The sequence below is a fragment of the Hermetia illucens genome, chromosome 4 (assembly GCF_905115235.1).
Source record: "Hermetia illucens chromosome 4, iHerIll2.2.curated.20191125, whole genome shotgun sequence".
NCBI lineage: Eukaryota > Metazoa > Arthropoda > Insecta > Diptera > Stratiomyidae > Hermetia > Hermetia illucens.
The window spans coordinates 133,463,469-133,484,067 of record NC_051852.1 but is presented as its reverse complement, the minus strand read 5'-3'; the positions used below and the strand labels follow the sequence as shown (position 1 = coordinate 133,484,067).

At 39.4% G+C, this 20,599-nt stretch overlaps 2 protein-coding genes across 2 annotated transcripts in view; both read left to right on the top strand.

Moving 5' to 3' along the window:
• LOC119655987 overlaps window positions 1–20,599 on the top strand; it is a 247,446-nt gene that overhangs the window by 84,702 nt on the left and 142,145 nt on the right. The gene's annotated exons all lie outside the window — the stretch shown is intronic.
• On the top strand, window positions 10,974–11,573 carry LOC119655988 (chymotrypsin inhibitor Ani s 6-like). The gene is made up of 2 exons (XM_038062226.1): window positions 10,974–11,139; window positions 11,209–11,573. Exons 1-2 carry the CDS (start codon window positions 11,070–11,072, stop codon window positions 11,403–11,405), a joined length of 267 nt encoding a protein of 88 aa, XP_037918154.1. The 5' UTR covers window positions 10,974–11,069; the 3' UTR covers window positions 11,406–11,573.

Genomic DNA, 20,599 nt, shown 5'->3' with positions numbered 1-20,599 from the left:
GGTAGTGCTTAACAGTTCGGAAGAGTTCGAATTCCTAAATGGTTAGAGCACTAGGCTGTCATACCGGAAGGTTGCGGTTCAAATCTCACTGGCCACGTATGTATGGGGAGCAGAAAATGTTTAACTGATCACCATATTCTACACAATAAGCTTGTCGTGTTGTTAGTTGACAAGATGTTCCGCTTCGGGTATAGAATTCAAGTTGTAATCAACCATAATAGCAACATTGAGCGGAAATACGTAGAGAACAAGGTGAACTATGAGCAATTGGTTCAGGAGACCAAAGAAATTTGACCTTTGCCTCTGGCTATAAACCGCGCCGGCAATGAAATACGTATGAAATAAGTCCAAATCCCGCAGTGGCTGGACTCAGCGCGCAGGCGTCAGAAATAATTTAACATGCTTGCCGAAGCATAACAGGCTTGAATTTCAGGGTAGCTTAATACAGATAATTTCGCAACACCATTACCATTGTGGCCAAATTTTAGCCTCTGAAATCGATCATATTCTTCGGTCAGTGAAAATACATCACAAATACTACAACTTAGCACTTTAACCTTTAATAACAGATCGACGGAACAGCTACGAGAATATCTTGAGAACCTTTGAGAACTAGCGCACGTCATATTTTCCTGCGAAATCATTAATTCAAAGAAAATACAAACACGACTTGCTCGGATCAATCCCACAACCATTCGCTAAGAGCCGCAAAACTTTCTACTTTGAAATCCGAATGTGCATTCCCTCGAATAGGTGATTCGCCTCTTGTCTGATCTCTAACAATAGAAAACAAAATTCTCTTTGTTTAACACTACCGGTAGCCCGTGTTTCAGCAGGTTATCAACTTGATGTGAGACTAAGAAAACTATCACACCCCAGTGCTTTCCTATTGCCAGCATTGATTCGCTAGGCAAGACACACCTAATTGGACACAGGCGTTGGTATGCTTATAGTATTTTGATGATAACTATATTTTTATTACTAGGGAGCCAGGATGGGATAAAGTACTCAGGGAAGGGAATAGCAATAGGATTGACACCTCAAACTGAAAGTCGCAAATAAAGAAAAAGATCCAGAGTAGTTTTCACTGTCTAAAGTAATCTTCAAGGAAATGCGTGTATCTTCAAAGGAAATGTTTAAAAAAAAACAATTAGCTTTTTAAACTTGATGGGTCCACTTATATCCTGAAAATTGATATTTTGTTTTAACTAAATATTATATAATACAAACCTATTGAGCACAAAATTTATTTTTGGTTCCGTGCGGACCCTCCTGAACATGATATTCCGACTTGACTCTGAGTAAACAATATATGCACAATCCCAGATTTAAGACACCATTCATTTCATTTTGGTCTTCACATCACGTTCGATTTATTGCAAGATTTCCTTCAATTTCCAAATACTACGCTCTTTCCACACGATGAATACATCAAAAATAAGAGTCGTTGACTTTGCAACCATCCAAAGCCTCTTATATAACGTAACAAGTGTATCGTGCTTGTTTTGGAGCACAGCTCAGTTTCCTTTTCTTTTCTATAATGGAGGCAATTCTAAACAAACAAGGCCGCCTTGAAGCCAAGTGGGGGGGGCAAATAAGGTAGCTCTTAGATAAAAAGCAAAATTCTTTTGATGTAGGTGGAAACCTTATAATATAATCCCCCGAGCAATAGATTCTCCTTGTTGATTTTTGAACTTAAATGATAACAAGGGTTGCGTCAGGATTTTTCTATGATATGCTTCAGTGGGTCATAAAATTCAGGAATACGTGGTTAGGAAGAGTTGGTGTAAATATGCATGGTTGGGAGTGAAGTGAAGGTGCACAGATTCACCCCTTCTGAGTTTATGGAAGTTTCAAAACTATCATATTTGAGCTGTAAACCATATCACCTACTCATAGGTCCGTATTAAGAAGATTTTCACTTTCTCCTTCCTAACTCACTTCTTACTCAGATGTAAAGGAGCGCGTACCATTTAAAGTTGCTTCAGGACAATGAATTTAACTTTGCCTACAAATAATACTACATCAAGGTCGGCATTGTCTAGTTGAATTTGAGGGGCCCAACAAATTCCGGAATTCCGGTTGACGACAGGGAATGAAAGCCCACTTGAAAACATAATCGTCCTTGTAAACGTTTGAACGAGTCTCAGATGGCTTAACATAAACTTACATGAAATATCTAATGTTTAGACATTTCCAACAGTTCGAATATAATCATTAATTTTCCGAAAAATTGACTGGTTACATGATTAATGACGCTAATCCTGTTGAAGTCAAACGAACACGAGCATTCTTGGAAGACATTTATTAAATGGGAAGCGATCCACGGGGAATCAAAGTCGAACAAGTTTTGTAGTCGTCCTCGAAGGAGACGTTAAACTTTAATATTGATTCGTGTAAGTGTCTGCACTGAGGGACTGGAAACATGTGCTGAAGCTATAAGGCCTGTATCTGTATTATTTGGGTTGTACTCCTATTTGGACAATAATCGGGGAAAGTTTTAATGAATCATTGCGGTTATTGCCCAAAGTCGGATAGTTACGCTTGATTAAATTTTCATCTGTAACGTTCGCAAGTAATTAAATGCCAGACTACTACATTTCATCGGTGCTCAGGAAAATGGTTCGGAGAATCTAATATTTATGTCGGAATGCAGATACGAGCGCTACCAGTGCTGCGTAAGATATGCTTTGTACAGTCTTTATCCAGAGACTGCAGTGCAGCTTTCCTCGACAATGCGAACCTTTTTATATTCCCTCGATTATTCCTTTCTTTTCTTTCACAAGTGAAAGTGATAAATATCAACTTATCAAGCTCTGCCAAGGCACGCTCTACCCCAATTACCCTAAAATTTTCCAAACAATGTCTTTTTTTTTAAGAAAAATTAAGCTGAACATAGGTCGCATTTTCGCCAGTTTTAATTAAGAAGAAATATGTATCTCGCTTATATTCTAATTATAAAGATTTCGGTCTTGGTTTAGTGACTTTTCTTTTTTCATGAATTGCTAAACTTTTGCGGTACAAACTTAATTTGCGGAGAAGTTTTGTGAATTTGTGTACGAAAGGATATGGTTCCCGCTCTGGCAGAGGTCGTTAGTGCCGGTGAGTGGTTTTATTGTTTCACATTAATTAGAATGTGACATTGCCACGTTAGTTAAGTTTGGTTGCTGTGGTGAATCCGGTGGTGAATCTGATGGTGGGTTTAGCAGTTGGTTTTCGGTGTGGGACAAGACACTTAAGGATGAAATTAGTGTACAAGTTGTGTGATACGTAGAAGGGGAGGTTTGGATTAAGTTGTCAATTCTCAAACACAATGAAATGGACGTGATTTCACAAGTTGAATCGGTTGCAAACTCAATTAAGTTAATTCTATATAAATGAATTTAATTCCAGAAAAAATTGAGGAAAAATGGAATACGTCTTGTTTCTTCCGATTAAAGACTACTCCGTGCTCCAAGGCACATTCATCTTCTGATACAATAAATTGCTTTATATTTTTCTACAAAAATTCGTATCTGACAGTGTACATATGTACACATACGCCCAATATTTAGCGAATATTGAAGGCTCCTACAATTGGAGGAAATTGTAGTGTAGGTTACATATTCGCAATTCTAATCTGATGTCCAGTTTGCCACAATCAACCCATATTATTTATTTTTCGTTGTATGCGTTTCTATTTTTTACGCCTCCTTACGTCTCGGATGCACTGAATACTTATCATCTCGTACACCTTCCATTCTTATTTCGAACTTTCTGTTACCAAATTCTCTCTAGTCAGAATTGATGTTTATATCAATTGTGGTGGTAGTGGATTTATAGATCTATCTGCATCTGTCTAGCTTCATATACATCCTCTCCGTCAATTGTCCTAAATATTTGGCCCGAATGACAGTTCCACTATCAAATCATACGATACGAGCGAACCCCGCTCTACTGCCAGATCATGGTAGGTAATTTTAAGGGCGGCTTGAACCCCAGACTTACATACCTCTCAGTTTGATATCAATGGACAGATGCAAATGCTGCAACATCAGTGACCCCCAGCCTTCATCCTAGACATTTAACCCCTGAGTGGATTCACTTGCCGGCTGGAGACAACACCTGACTTTAGAAATAAAGCGAACTGAAGTCTTATTAAGCTATATTCTAGATTTCGACTCTCTCAAATCCAACTTTCTCAAAACCGCAGTCCATAGAATGATACTATAGTCAGCACAATTCTTCACTCCGCCAAAGTAATTCAGGAGGTAGGTGTCGAAATTGTGCGACACACAATTATCAGAACTTCATTTCCCCTCGATATCCTTCAAGATATCTTGTACAAAAAAATCCTCCGGTGTAGATTGTTTACAAGAGATCTCCGCAGTATTTCTCCTTAAAACACGTAATCCACATTCTCGATACTTTCATCCCTAAAATAATTCTTACCCGGCATACCAGCTACCATCAAAGAGCATCTGGAAGACTAAATTGACAGAAAGCAGACTGGTTTCCGATTCGGATCCTCCTACATTGACCACATCAACGCCCTACGGATCATTTTCAAATAGTTTGCAGAGTAGCTTTTCGATTCACCTGCCTTTCATTGGTTTCGAGAAAGGTTTCAATAGCCTGAAAAGGGAGTGTATCTGGGATGCTCAACGGAGGAGGTCCATTCCGGGGAAACTTATAACTATAATCAGAGAGACATATTATGGCACAAAATGTCGGATGCTACACAGAGGTAAAATCTGAGGAATTCGAGGTCCAAAGCGGAGTCCGCCAGAGTTGCATTCAGTCATCGATCCTTGCTATCGTCGACGTTCTTTACGTTATGTTATCCGAAGGACGTAGAGGAGTTCAGTGATCTATGATATCTTTCCTCAGCCACCTGAATTTGGAAAGAGAGGACTGAAGATAAACAGCAAGAAAACCAAGGTTCTCAGTCTGATGGGTCATCGTACTCTTCCTACTAACATTAATGGGCTGAACATCGCAGACGTTGATCAGTTTGTATATTCAGGAAGCACAGTTTCAACATCTGCGTTATCAGTGAAGAATGCTAGCCTGCTACAATTATAAACGAAGAATTTGTTCGGCGCACAGGCCTGTTACCTGTACGTGGATAGGTGACGCATTAAGGAGGATGCGATGGTTGCATCTCTGGTAATCGTTAATCGATGCGTCATACCCCACTAAAAGGTAAAGGACAGCCATATATATATCATCCGTTTTCAGAATAGTCTGCGTAATATAGAATTAAATCCAAATACATACCAACGAATTCGTAACGCCACCGCGCGTATGGGCAAAATTGTCAGTCGAAGTGATACCCAGTCCTGAAATAAAAACGCTCCCATGATATCCTACTTTGTCCTTCCTGATGTCACGAAGATGTAAGCCAAAGTTATTTTGGAACGCATGAGAGAAATCCATGAAACCTTAGCCAACGGTGAGCAAGCTAGTTTCAGCTTCGAATTCCATGGTACCGACCACGCTAAGACCTTTACGTCATTGCGAAGTATACATCACCGCTCTATTTGCTGTTTATTGACTTCAAGAGTTTTGACAGCTGCAAGGTATCTTTACTACCCCGCACAGGAGAAGTATTCCAGGAAAATTAACAGTTATGATGGCGTAAGAAGTAACACGCTCTATTGGTGTAAAATTTCGAGGGAATTTGAAATTCAAAGCGATCCGCCAGGGTTGCATTTTTTCTACAACTTCTACAACTGGAGGACATGGAGGAGTCCAGTGGACTATGTCAACTCAACTATTGTGATGATATCTTCTTCCTCCCATCTTGGCTCTCAGTCAAATGGTTGTGGATTTAGAAGCAAACGAACTGAACTGCTACTTCAAACAGAGGCTAAAATTTCTACGCCGCCAACGCGCTCAAACGGAATAAAGCTGCCGGGCTAGATAATAGATGCGGAACTACTTCGTGAGATCCTGCAATCTCTAGACTGCGTCCAATTTTCCCAAATACACCAACTATGAACTCTTGAACCTCATTTAAATGGCTCCGGATGTGGTAAAGGAGACAAGTACTGTTGGAGTGAAGGTAAATGCAAAGCAAAGCAATCTAGCTGGTTGTAACACTGATCCTATTTCGGTAATAAACAGAACATCGGAGGCGTCGAAAGATTTGTCTATCTAGGTAGTGTTGTTTTTCTAAATAGCACCGTCGAACAGTGTTAAATTCGTTTTTGGTTTTGTCTCAAATCCTGAAATGCAACAACCTCAATATCAACATCAAGTGAAGACTGTTGAACACCAATATTCTCTCTGTACTGCTTAAGTTCGTGGAAAGCTCCAAACTTTCATCATCTCATGTCTGCATCGTGTTATAGGGGTATTCTGGTTGAGGCAATAACAAATGACAAAACTTCGTAGGCATATGGTTAGATTCTCGTAGACGAGAAGGCGGAAGCGATTGTGGAAAAGGAATACATTTATGATGTAAGGATGGCCGAACAGTGCAGGGATAGTGGAAGCTTCACTGAAAGTCATAGGTTAGCTGCAGCACATTATCAGGATCCAACAACAATTTTGAGTTTCTAGCAACCATATAGGTCTATTTACCTCAAGGATGACTAGAGGGTATTATTTTTCCGTACTAGTTACGTATCTTTAGCCTCTAATTGCTTCTTCTCTAGATTAACCACAATCTTTAGGGTATATGACTGAGGAGCACGCATTGTTCCTCCGATATACTTCCATTCTGTTTTATTATAGGGATAAGCTTCATTGAAGACCTTAAGGGTACACTATAGGTAATGTGATCAGTATTACGCTCACCTAGATTCTGACTTCTTTTATATTCTCTTTACTTTCAACTGTTGTTTCAGTTCCAAGTCATATTTGGAATTTTCCAAACCGAATTCAGGATTTTTCAAACTAGATTCAGAACTTTGCAAAGTGACATGAAAATTTTCCGAATCAATTTCAGAATTGTTAATTTCGAAATTAGATTTTTTCAAGCTAAAAACTCCCCACTTCAAATTCAGAATTTTCAATATATGTATAGATCGGTTTCATTTGATGCCGTTTTGATGCAATAATTGCGAAGTCCCTTAGCATCTACGAAGGGTAGTAGTAGCAATCTTCGACTAGAGATATCTTTAAGGTTTTCAAAGAGATGATAATCTAGTGTCTGCCGAATGGTTCAAGCTGGAGCTGCGCCATCGTAAAGGAAGTCCCTGAGAGTGTCTTCCTCCTCTCAGTAATCTTGTATGTGTTTGTATGCATCTGCCTTAAGAACTCTTGCGATCAGGTGTTGTCATGGGCCGGCCAAATCCTCCTCGATTTGTCTAAAGTGGGGAGTTTTCGTTACCTGAAATTAGCGGCTGATAGGTAGTGCGAGTAAATTTCGTTCCTGGCAGTTGCTAGCGGGACACAGACTATGCCCACCGAAGGACTGGGAAGATTGATTGACTAGTTCCTCAAAATGCTCATTCTCCTCAGTGTTCATGTGACCAAAAACCCAAAAGAGGGTGACCATGAGAATATCGGCCCGACTCTTTAGGAGTTCCCTGTACCGGTCCACTTGGCTGGTGGATATCGCCACTGACTACAAAGCCTTGTCAGAATCGGTATGTTACGTTTGGGGACAGTCTTCCAGAATTGCCAGTACCTCCGGCTGGAATACACTGGCGAATCTTAGAGGACTGTGAGGCTCGGCTGTGCTGGGTGTATTCGAGAAACACCTGCACCGACTCTAGGGATCCCCTTTGATATGTTGATGAATGAAACGTTATCATAAGCTAAACAGTCAGCTATGTACTTCGCTCTGATTAAGAAGTCGAAAGTCAAATTCCTCGCGAAGCTTGGCTTGCGTGTGGCGTAGTCCATCCAAATGCCCAGATTTCCAGGGGTACTTCGTCGAAGATGTTACTATGCGTGCAGGGATTCGCTGCCCAACGGCCTAACTCACATATTCTGATAGTACTGAACGCTACAATATATTTAATGTGGAGGTTCCGGAGGGAAAGGGGGCAGGAAGGCATCTACCGGGCAATGCTGCAAAGGGCACATATGGTTCACCGAATCCTATTAAGGGAATTTTCCTATCTGGCGCTCAATATTTCAATATTTTTTGAAATTTTTTTGTCAATAAAAAATGGCGATTTTTCCAATCCTTTTATGTTATTATTGCGGTCTTCGGTTATGATACAACTTTTTTGAATAAATAAATTTGATAATCATTTACATTTGTTTTATGCGGCAGAATCTAAAAGGGTGGTGGGCTGGTGGGAAGTACAACTCCATTTGCAGTATTTGGAATCAAAAGTTCAAAAGTTTTCTTATTCTTGGCATCTGCTACTATCGTTTGAACCACCATTATCATATTACTTTCCTAAATAACGGAGTTGTACAGAAAAATTTTCAATAAATAGCGCCTCTCGCATTGAAAATCCATAATAAAAATAGATTTATTACTAATAAAAATATGTGTGTGAATTAATGTCTAAAAATTTCAGCCAGATCAGAATAGCAGAATGTAAGATGTGCTTCCCACCAGTTACGAAAATGTAGCCTCGAGAAAAATGCGTTCAAAGTTTTTCTTTTGTACGCACTTGATAAATATTTTGAATTCCAGTCTAAAATTTCTGGGGTATACTCCCAACATATCTTGCTTCAAAATTTATATAAATGAAAAAATCGATTTCTGGGAACCATAACATAGGAAAACCCACATAAGCTTGATTCTGTTGTATTTCTTACTAAGCGCCTGGAACGACACAATAGAACCAAACCTTAGATGGGGAATCGGGTATGAAGTAGCAGCTCTATGGTCTCATTCCGTCCGAGAGCCCTCCAACTTTCTAAGCGAGGGTGGGCTCCTATGTTCCTTGGCTAGAACTTTCTGAGCTTCGGGGATTTGTTAGTGGTTTGTCTTTCTTGCACTGTGGGATAAACTGGAATATTTGCTTAGGAATTCTTTGTTGGTTCAGCTTCTTACGATCCAGAGCGCTTGTACCAATGCGAGGCCATTGGAATTAGGCTCACTTCGAGTGCTGCTGATTTAACTGCGTCAATCTTCATCCCCTCCAACAATCCGTTGACGATGACTCTTGAATGCAGGTCGCACTGCATATCCAAGCGAATCTTCAGTATAAGATGCGAGCGACAGGTCTCCTATAAGCATAGTCTGGTTGTCTCTGGAAATCGAGCCTCGTGCCGATCATTACGCGGCAGTCAATACCCTCAGATACTTGATCTCAGGCTTTGAAGTGATAGTGTGATCACCCATACGAATACTATCCTTTTTTCTTGATAAAAACCACGTCCATTTACTGTTCATTTGGTGAAGCTCGACCATCCCTTGTTACGTTTCTATAGGGTTAATGCCCCCATTTATGTATACTTAGTGTCTGTAGGTTGTTTCATAACGATAACCAGAGCCAAACTATCTCAAAAATTGATTACAACAACTGCTTTCAGTACTGGGAAACCCTTCAATCCCAATAAACATGATTTTTCGGAGGAGAGAACCTGGCTCCAGGTTCTTTACGTCTTTATGTGGTTTTGTTGGTGCTTATCTTCAGCCCAACTCTAGTTGCCTCTCTTTCCTAATCCAGAGCCGTTTGGCCAAGGTCCGTGAGCCAATCAAAGAAGCAGAGCAGAGAAGCAGATGTCATCAGAATAGTCAAAATATTTGAGGAAAGATATCATTGTTCATTGAGCTCCTCCACGTCCTCCGGACAAGACAGCATGGAGAATGTCACCGACAACAAGAAGAAATAATATTGGTGACAGGATGCAGCACTAGCGGACTTCACTTTGGACCTTAAAATCCTTTAAAATTTTACATGTGTGCAGCATGTGACATTTCGCTTTCGCGGCGCCCTATTTTGATTCGATAATAGTTGTTCTCTGCGATGTTCTTCGTGCATTCCATACTCCAGATACACTCGCGGTTTACGCTATCGAAAGTCTTTTCGAAATGGATGGAGAGTAGATGAAACGAAGATCTAAATTCCACGCACTGTTCCAAAATGATCCGTAGGTGTTGATGTGGCAGGAGACTTACGAACAGAAACCAGCCCGCCCTCTGTCGATCTAGCTTTGGAGATGGGTTTGAATTGTCACATTCAAGACGAGACCCCTTCTTTGGGGTCTTGATGATCACCCCCTTCTTTGTGGGAAGGGTTATGAATTCTCAAGATTTCGGAGCGAGTAGAAGCGGCGGATTAGCAGTAGCAATAAATAACTCTGCGGGGAGACCGTGAAGCTCAGCGGGCCATGAAGCTCAGGTGGACGAGAAGTCGACGTTGACGTCCTTCGTAGGACGAAAGATTTGCGACCACATACTAGCTCTTTTGGTGCGGTATATATTCCTGAAATCATTGCAATCTGTGGCATTTTCCGCTTTCCTGACAAGCGTAATAACAAATTCTCTCTTGTCACGGCGCACATACGCTGAACTTCCTGGGATTTGACTCTGTATCTAACGCGTCAAGTCCGCCATCGGTCGCAGTGAATGCTTTCTAAATGAACTTGATTAATTATCTAATAATTTTATTTTGCTTTGCGAAAAGTGTTTGACTAGCATATTACAGGATCAGGCAAAAATTAATAAAGTTAGTCAAATTGGCACACAATACATTTATAGAAACTTATAGCACCAGTGCCGTCTGACGAAGAATATCATACTAACAAATAGTGAAATATGCACTGATATTTCCGTAGTTTTTCAAAGCTTCCTTAAGAAGTTATTGTTGCTTCTCAATTTGACATGTTTACTGCGATCCTCGTTGAGATATGAGATTTAATTGGCTGAACCTAATTCAAGTCAAAGGTTGTTTGAAAGATATAAATTGTAGAGTGGATTCGATTTCGCCTATTTACCTGTTTAAAATCTCAGATTTCATCCATCTTAATATAATTCTGAGTCATCTCATCTTGATCATCTTTCAGCAAAAACAAGATTGTTGTTGATTTTCGCTTAAGCAAATTAAAACAGGTGTTCTGAAGAACTTGTATTTACGAGTTCTCAGTCAGTGTTTATCGTTCATACGGAAAACAACTTACAAATTATATAATCGATAATATAATAATATCACAAGCGACTTACACTCAATATGAATTTCTACATGGGAATCGCTTTGGTTTTGTCTGCTTTATTAGCAGTTTCTGCAGGTCCTACTTCAGGTAACTCAGTACCTCCTAGCGAAAGATTTTTTAAATTGATTTTAATTAATATCTATTAACGTGTGATAGGAAAAAAATCGTGCCCGGCCAATGAAATTTACTTTGAATGTGGGGCGAACTGCCAATCCGAGTGTGACACCTTGGGTGAGCCATGCATGATTAATTATTTCCGATGTCCAGATGGTTGCTATTGCATTGATAACTACGCAAGGTTATCACCTGGAGGAAAATGTGTGCCAATAGAGAAGTGTCCAAAAAAATTATAATTATTTTGTCAAATATTGTATGCGGTAATTTAAAAATTACTACCACGAAAATTAAGAGCTTACGTGTTAATTTTCAATAAATATTGTCACCATACTTACCCGTATATACTATAGTCTGTAAACATGAATATAACATCAAACGTTTCAATAAAGTTTAATAGTTCTGTGGCCTATTCGTTCTTATTGCTTTCAAGTGCAGTTCAGGTACTCATTTAATTATTAAGCAGAGACCTTATTTTCACGCTTCACCGAAACCCCAGTATCATTATCATAGGCAGATGTATGGACATGAATGATAGATACAGACATATGTAGCAATTACAGAGAATTCCTGCATTCAGTGTGAATCTGGTGGAGGTATCTCTACCTTAATTAGAAGTGTCAATAACAAATATGCACTCGTGTTTGCTTCCACTACTATTATAGAAGGTATTACTAAGCTTTCCCAAGCCGTGGTACGTTCAGCTAATTATTATATTTTTGTATGACTGGAGTAAAAAAATAAAATAAACCAATCAGATCAGAATTGAAAAAAATTGTTTTCGCACGGAGCAGTAAAAATATTTAATGGGACAATGAAAAATAGTCAAAGTCAATTTCAACCGGTTTCAATCTTGATAATTTCAAAAAGGTGAAAATTAGAGGAGACGGGCATCTGGAATAACCTCTAGACTGACCCACTAAGGAAAGTTATCTATCGAAAACGCAAAAAGTTCGTGACAACCGACGACCCAGGTAATGCGATAGGTATTATAAACAGGGACAAAGATGTAAGGTATTTCGCTTTTCTTCTGAATTAAAATTACTTACCGCCCTCAGGGAAACTGCTCTTTTCAATGACGAGCTAGGTGAGAATAAGGCAATACAATATTACAAGAATAGTAAGGCTTAGGGGAATGTGCATCATGTCAGCATTTAGTCCTATTTTCTTTTGTAGAAAGCTTTCTTTATTTGGGTACCTGATTTAACAACTCCTCTATAAAAGTTTGCTGCGCTATCGTTTTCACTGAACAACTCGATGACCTCTTCATTTTAAGATTTGCAGGTTTCCTACAGGCCCCCTTCCTAGCTGGAGCAAATGAATATTAGTCTGCTAACTGAAAACAAACCCACCATTTCAGTACGTATTTATATTATTTTCGTTGCTGTACTATGTTGGACATAGTGTGGTAAGACCTAAAAATAGACTTAAGTTTTCGGTAATCATTAGCAATGACAGGTGTCCAGGTTACCGAAGTATGTTCCCAGACTCTATCGAAAGAAGAATTGAAAAAGTGTGGCAACCATATGTATACCTACCACTTGCCATAGCTAACACAAGGATTAGTCTTACAGTCCCGGATAGTTTAGCCGCTAAACGCTCATGTTGCACACCTAATTCGTGATCTATGCGTCAATGTCAAGATTTCTGACTTTGAAGGTTGACTGAAAATGCCAATTTTGAGCTTTTCAATGGTTAAGATCGAATCGCAGGACCCTTCTTCTCGACAGAGCTGCGAATACGATGCAAACTGATTAATACTAGGAAATAAACAAGTGTTAATTTTGTAAATAAGAATAGTCCGCTACACGACGATTCCACTTATACACATATAGTGAATATATGTTGAATATGCTCGATATACCATTCAAATTGGTACTGACAGCTTTTTTCGTGGGCATTCATTTGACGCGAAAGGAGCAACTTTGACCTACTGAAACTTCATTAAAAATGGTAGGAGTTCGATCAAACTTGTCAGCATCTTAATGCAATTTGACCGGCCTAAGGAGGGTTTTCTGTAAATTTTCTAAATATAATAATATATCAACTTCACTTGCGCAGATATCGTCTTCTTCTTTCTTCTTTTGCCTCTGTCCCCTTCATTAGTGGGGTCGACTTGTCGTGATGGTCGTGATCGGTCATTTGGTTCTATCAAATTCCTGATCTGGATGCAATCGTGGGGTTTTTAAATCCCCATCCAGCGTATCAAGCCACCGTTGTTTCGACCGTCTTTTTGAACGCTTACCATCGACTTTGATGCTCAGACCAATCTTGATGCGAATTACGTGACCATACCATCGAAGACGCCTCTCTCGCAATTTTTCCATGATCGGTGCAACCCCATATCGATCGCGGATATCTTCATTTCGGATGTGATCAAAATGTGTCACGTCACTAGTCCAATGCAACATCGTTCATTGTCTTTTATAGTCGGCAACACTTAGAACCAGAGGGAGCGGGAGCGGACGACAAGGTGGTAAATTTTAGATTCGAGACGTTCGTTGATACGTCGATGACAAAGAACACCAGTTGTGAAACGCCACTTCACCCAGGTTGCGTTAATGCGTGAAGCAATTGCATAACGCAGTTCTCCATTGGCTGATAGCGTTGATCCGAGGCATGTAGATCACTCAGTTCTGGGCAGATCACTGCCGCTGCTAGTGATTGTGTCTGTTTCATGGGGATCGGTCATCAAAAATTCAGTTTTGATTAGATTAAATCTGAGACCGTGTTGCATGGGGCGACCATTCCATTTTTGGACAAGTTGCTCGAAATCATTTTTGCTATCAGATGCTAGGAAAATATCATCTGCATAAAACAATGTATAGGGCGCTGGACGTTGGATATCCCGTGTGACGGTGCCCATAAGGAGAGCAAAGTGGAGTGGTGGGGGGACGATTCCTTGGTGAACGCCAAGAGAGACACGAATCGGTTTTGATACACCCGCCATACTTCGAACTTTACTTTTCGGATCGTGGTAGAGCAATTGAACCCAGCGCACGAGTTCTTCTGGCACTAAGTTTTGTCGTAAAGCATACCAGATGAGTTCGTGTGGTACACGGTGAAACGCTTTCTCTAGATCCAGAAATGTGATGTGAAGGGGGCGATGCTTCTCACGGTGTTTCTCCATGAGTAACCACGCAGCAGGTTTTGACAAATCCAGCTTGGTTCACGGTTATTTCAACGATTTTGCGAATACAGTTGTCAAGAATGTGTTTATAAATCTTCATGGTATGGGCAAGTAACCGGATCGGACGATAATTTGAACATTCTGCTGGACTACCTTTCTTTTTCCATATTGGGACAGTGGTACTTTCTTGCCAGTCAGATGGTGTTCTTCCTTCCTGAATAACCCGGTTAAAGAATTCACTGAACCACAGTGTTGGGTCCCAGCTCTTCGCTTTGAAGAACTCGGATCCTGTGACTTTCCCCGATTTCATTAGTTTTATTGCTTCCTCGATTTCAGTTGATTGTGGAAGTGGAGGATGAGCAAATTCTTCAGTTGAAATCTACTCGAAGTATTCTCGCCATCTATCTGTTGCGGCTCGACGGTTGGTAAGCAAAGTACCATTCTTGTCATTAACGCAACAGAAGTGTTGGATATCCTGTGTGCGTTCAGTACGGCTTTTAGCAAGTCGATACAGATCTCTCTCGCCATCCCGATTGTCCAGTTTATCGTAAAGATTTTCGAAATGGTTCGCTCGGGTGACAGCGACTGCTTTCTTTGCTTCACGGTTGGTATTCTTATAAATTTATCGTCGAGAAATTTGTGGTAGAGGCGTTCCTTTTCACGAACCTTCATTTCAATATCATCATTCCAAAGCCAAGTATCTCGGTTGATGTACCGCTTACCCGGCTTGGTGACCCCGAGGGTTACAGAGGCCGGTTTGTGGATCGTGTCTTTCATTTGGTTCCATGATTATTCCACATTCGTAATGGTCGGCAATCGTATGAGTGAGACCGTTTCTTCTTTCTTCTCACCAAATCGCCACCATTTAATGCGCGCGGGCCAGTGCGTTCCTCACGCTGTTTTATCGGTGGCTTAATTCGCAGGACGGCAATCAACGGCCGATGTTGAGGTGCGATGGTCTCATAGGGAAAGTCGTTCCCTATCCCAATCAGTGACAGTGGTAAACTGTTGGCGTCTTATGAGAATATAGTCGATTTTCGTTTTATTGTTTCCACTAAAAAATGTAGGAAGATGAGACAATCGTTTGATGAACCATGTATTCAAGGTCATGTGTGTCCGCGAAAATCCATTATACGCTCGCCACCCTGATTGCGCGCTCCGAACCCCTTTCCCCCATGGGAACTGTTACTATCTGCCTTTTCACCCACATGACCATTAAGGTCGCCGGCAATGATAATATAGTCATCAGCAGGCACGTGACAAGTCTTTTCATCGAGAAGTTTCCAGAAGGCATCTTTTTCAGCATCAGGTCGACCTGTCTGTGCTGCGTACGCGGTGAAGAAGTGAATAGTGCGATCAACTGATATAATGGTGAGCTTCATCAGCCGATGATCAAATTATTGAATTTCTTTAATGGCATCACGGAGACCCTCTGAGACGGCAATGCCAACACCATATTGAGTGTGTGAGCTACCAAAATAGAGAATTTTATAGCCATTTTTACCGCGTTTGGGTTCAATGTCGCAGGTTTTAGCACCAGATCATCGAGCTTCTTGCAGAGCGCAGATATCAATACGCCGTCCTTTCGTCAAGAACCCTTGCCCATTTCTCGACTGGACCGGGGCTTGTCCTTCCGCGTCGACTGATGTGGACGCCCTAGTATTTCTACGAGGCTTGTGACTCAATCGGATCATCATGTTTGTAACGACATTGTATGCGTTTTCTTGGTCGGCCTGTCGCGGGACCTGCCACCAAGAGAGATCAAGTAGGATTTAGCATAGTGGAATAACTCCAGCTATAGTCTATTTATCTCTCGCCCTGATCTCAGCATTTTATTTTTGTTTTACTGACGATAGTACAGAGTACGTTGCCTCAAACCCTCCTCCTTTGCCTGGACTTAGAACCAGCATACTATGTTAATAGCATGGCGGAGTTAATATACTATTACTAAATTTATTTGAGCAAATATCGGGAATGGAATATATTTTGAAGCCTAGATTTTATCTAAGCGCACCGCCCTTGTTTTTTTGGATTTTTCGGTTGGGTTTCCAAAAATGAGTCCTGTCTCACTTTAAGTGTGTACATTTTGACTCTTTTCTCTGCACTTTGTAATTCACGTCAAAACTAATATCATATTCGGAAAGCACTAATTGAGATCTTTCATTTGATACCCGACATGAGTATATTCGATGAAAAAAATTTGTATATCCTCCTTTCACATGTATGGGGAGCTCCTCTTTAAAATGCAAGTAAATTTATGTCACTCACTCTATGGTTGGGATTTCATAGTTTCCATATGTCCACCAAATTTCGTTCGAATCGGTTTAGCCGTTTTGTAAAAGAGTGCATGTGACAAATAGACAGGCAGTCAATCGATTTTAATAAGGTTTTGTTTTACGCAGAACCTTAAAAGACAGACAGTCATTGAAACGATATTAATAAGATTTTGTTTGCAAAACAAAAGGAAAGAATAAAACTAAAATTTACCCATGGACCCCGCCTTTCTTGTAAGACATCATACATGTGTTAGAGTGCAATTGATTTACAAGAAATGAAAAACTTTGACCTTCTGTACACATTTTGAACCCTCACTTCTCTGTGTCTCACTCAATGTCAGAAATAGGATCAATTTCGAAAAGTATTAATTGAGTTCTTTCATTTGATACGCCACATGACCATATGCTGTGGAAAAAAATGTACACCCTTCTTTCGCATGTATGGGAAGTCTCTTTCAAACTCAACACAAAATGGCAAAACTTGGATTTACAGATCACGCCTTATCACCAAATTTCGTGACAATTGGTTTAGCCATTTCCAAGTAACTTGTGTGTGACAGACAGACAGACATTGGATGGAATTAAAAAAAAATCGTTTCACAAAAAACCTTAAAAATGGTCTGGTAATGCGGCAACTATTTATATAGATTAGTATATTTTGCACAAGTTCCAATCGAAAGTACTTTATTAGCTCTTGGAGGCATCGTTGCGACAATTATAGACATTTTCTGATTAGTGAATATTTATAAACACTAATTACCTGTTCATCGTTAAAAATTGCCGGAAAATTTACTTTAGGTGCCAAAATATTGAGTGGATAAGAAAGCTCGTTACGTAATGATAACAACTCACCCCTAAAGTTAAATTATTTCCAGGTAACCGGTTGTTTCAAAAGTGTCGTTGTTGCTTCCATCGGTGATTCAGATAATTATATTAGCTTAAAACGTTGTCTTTACGTGAAGCGAAGGAATAAGAAAATTAAGCTTCCACGTGTACAGCATTTAGGTGCAAGGAGAAAAACGAAAAGGAAGCTTTAGTGCTCTAAATTGAAAGGCATTACGTAAGAAATTGGTAATTCTTGAAGCTCTGTACAATTATGAATATTGAACGTACGTAGACTTACAGTTTGTACTTAAACCTCCTTTTAAATCTTGTAATTTCATTTAAGTCTTCTAATTATTTTTCTCCTTTCTTCCATTTACTTTGCGCAATCAAGGCAGAAGAAAGATGATTGGAATCCGTTTCTTTGCAGTTTTGTGGCATAAGAATATTCGTTGCTAGTCTTGCTAGTTTTCTTGGTAATAATTTTATTCATGGCGGTTCTGCTAATTACAAAATCCATTAAGGAGGTTCTTTCAGTTTCCTGGTGAGAAGAAAATTAGAATCAGAAATAAAATGGTGTGGCCTTCTTATGCATAATTACACTGCAGTTTCTTCACGGAGGACTTAAAGGCTAGTGAGGATTATTTTGAAAGGGCAATCAATTTTTCTTAGGTCAAATGCAGTTTTTGAGGTGTCGATTTGCTGACAGTACGACTCAATATAGAAGGAGGGGTAAAGAATCATTACAGTCGTACTATTAACTCCAATGCACCAACCAATTCCTTGAGAACAAATTGGATTTTTTTTATATTTTTTAAGAACGACGAATTTCAAACAAAGTTTTTCCTGATAGAAAAAAAGTGCAACAATTTGGAAGTTTCCTGATTCCCTTATCTTAGAGCTGAAACAGTTGATTTTTCGATCTCCTTGGAGATTCCTTCTACGTTAAACAGATGGCAGTCATGCGGTTTTAAATCTAAGTTACAGGCCTGAAGATGTAGTTAAAGCCAGTGAATTTCCTTCAACGCTCTGTTAGGCTTGAAGGTAAAGCGTTATTTTATAGTAACTTAGAAATCTCCTTTATTGGAATGATATTTTTTTATGTGATGAAAGTTCTATGGAACCTTTCGTAATTCCGATTATCTGATTTTCCTGTCTATAAAACTTCTAAAACTTTTGCGTCACATATAGACGTGTGTATAGCAAAGATTTCATTCCGCAGTTGGGCTCATAAAGAAATTAAAAGTTCTGAAAATTTCACTTGTTTTCGTCAAAACTTAATAATAATCCGTTTCGCAAGGAAAGTAGGATCATTTTGCCTACTCTTTATTATCGACTGAATGATATTAAATTTTACAGGAAATACACTAGTAGAGTAAGGAGCCCAACAAATTTGCGGAAAAATTAATAATAAAATTCTGCGAGAACACTTCAGAAGAGATGACTTCAAGGGGTCTAGGTTTTTTACCCATTAAAACACCTCATGAGAAAGTACAACTCAGGGTATTATCTTGTCCGTCAGCTTCTTTTGCAAAAACCTTCCTTACGCTTATTAGCATATGACTCAGTAGTTAATCCGGCGGTATTGAACTACTCTACTAAATTTATGCTCTTATAGTGGTTTTAGATAAATAAGTCACTTAGCTCAACTGCGCTCAGATGATGAGATCGTTTGTAAGTTTCCCAACTTCAATATTTTCATAATAATTAAGATTCTGCCTCAATATTTGTTAATAACATAGTTAAAGCCTTTTACATGTAGATCTATGTAAAGGTTTATCGAAATGATTATGGTTCTTAGCGTTTAATTTTGAATTTCCTGGATAATTTTACGTTTATTTTCAAAGAATTTGTACACCAGACATTTAAATTGTTGTAGTAGCCGCGCTTTTGTTAGTTCTCATCTGTTCTTTCTGGAGCGATTCTCAAAACCCCAGCTGCCATGTAGTACTCGCAGTTTTACTGCATACAAATTTCTTTTCTTTTTTGATTTCCGAGTAATGACCCACAGGAAGCATCCGTTTTCTTGTACATGCCCTCTCCCCTTTTCCTACTACATTCCATCTCCAATCATTTCCATTATCCTAATTCCAGTTTCCTAGATCTCTTCCCAACTCCATCTTAATAAAAGTTAACATATATTATTTTTAAATATACATCTTAGATAGATTTTAAAATATACATCTCAGATGATCGTTTTTAGTTTTTCTTTGAAATTTCTAAACAAAATTCATTAATCTCTCTCTCGTTTACTTATCGTGCAATTTTATTTTTTAAAATTATAAAATGATCATCTATATTTTGTTCTTGCGTAGTCAGCACCACAGTGCTATGTATTTTTGCCTCTTAGCTGCAATCGAGTGCATTTCCAATTAGCGAATCGATACCGGCAATGTATTATTTTAGTTTATATAAAAATTAGGTCAGGTGCAAGGCGGGGATTAGAACAGAAAATCGTTCTGGGAGGCCGGCTTAGCAAGATTAACAGAGGCATCAACTTAGCAAGAAATCCTAATTTTGCATAGTATCAAAATCGTCTGTCAGTTGCAGTCTTTAACTATTAGAGTGGGGAATCAATTCTTTGCGAGATTTCCCAATGCCTATACATATAATCGACAAACTACTCAATCTCAAAGATTCATAGAATCTGTAAAGGGACTGTGAAATTAATTTTAACGATGTTAATCTTAACGTGCCTAAATGTTCTTTAGCATAGAGCATTCATAGGAAGGTGTCATCGGTGATGAACTTATTATTATTCTCTTAAGGGGAAGTTGCACCGCGTCCTTAAAGAACTATTGGGCCCCTTTCGCTAGTATAGTGTACCTATTAATTATAGTGTTTCCAGCAAGCATATAACCGTTAAGAATTTTAGTATATTCCCGACTTCCAAATCTTCCAACTTTGCATCTGGTATTAAGTGTTCTCCCAGATGCCTTGATCTACTTGGCACAAGTCCCGGACACTGTTCCAGAGCGTGTGTAGAGGTTTCATCACACTCCGTACAGAACCTGCAGACAGTACCCGTAGATATCCCTAGCTTCCCTAGGTGATAGTTTAGCCGGCAGTGATCAGTGATGATTCCCACTATGATTCGGAGGTTCTTCTTGATAAAGTTTAACCAATCCTTTGTGCGCTTGGGTTCCTATCCTTCAATAAGCACCCTGCACTGCTCCATTACTGGTAGGCTCACCCAGTATAACTC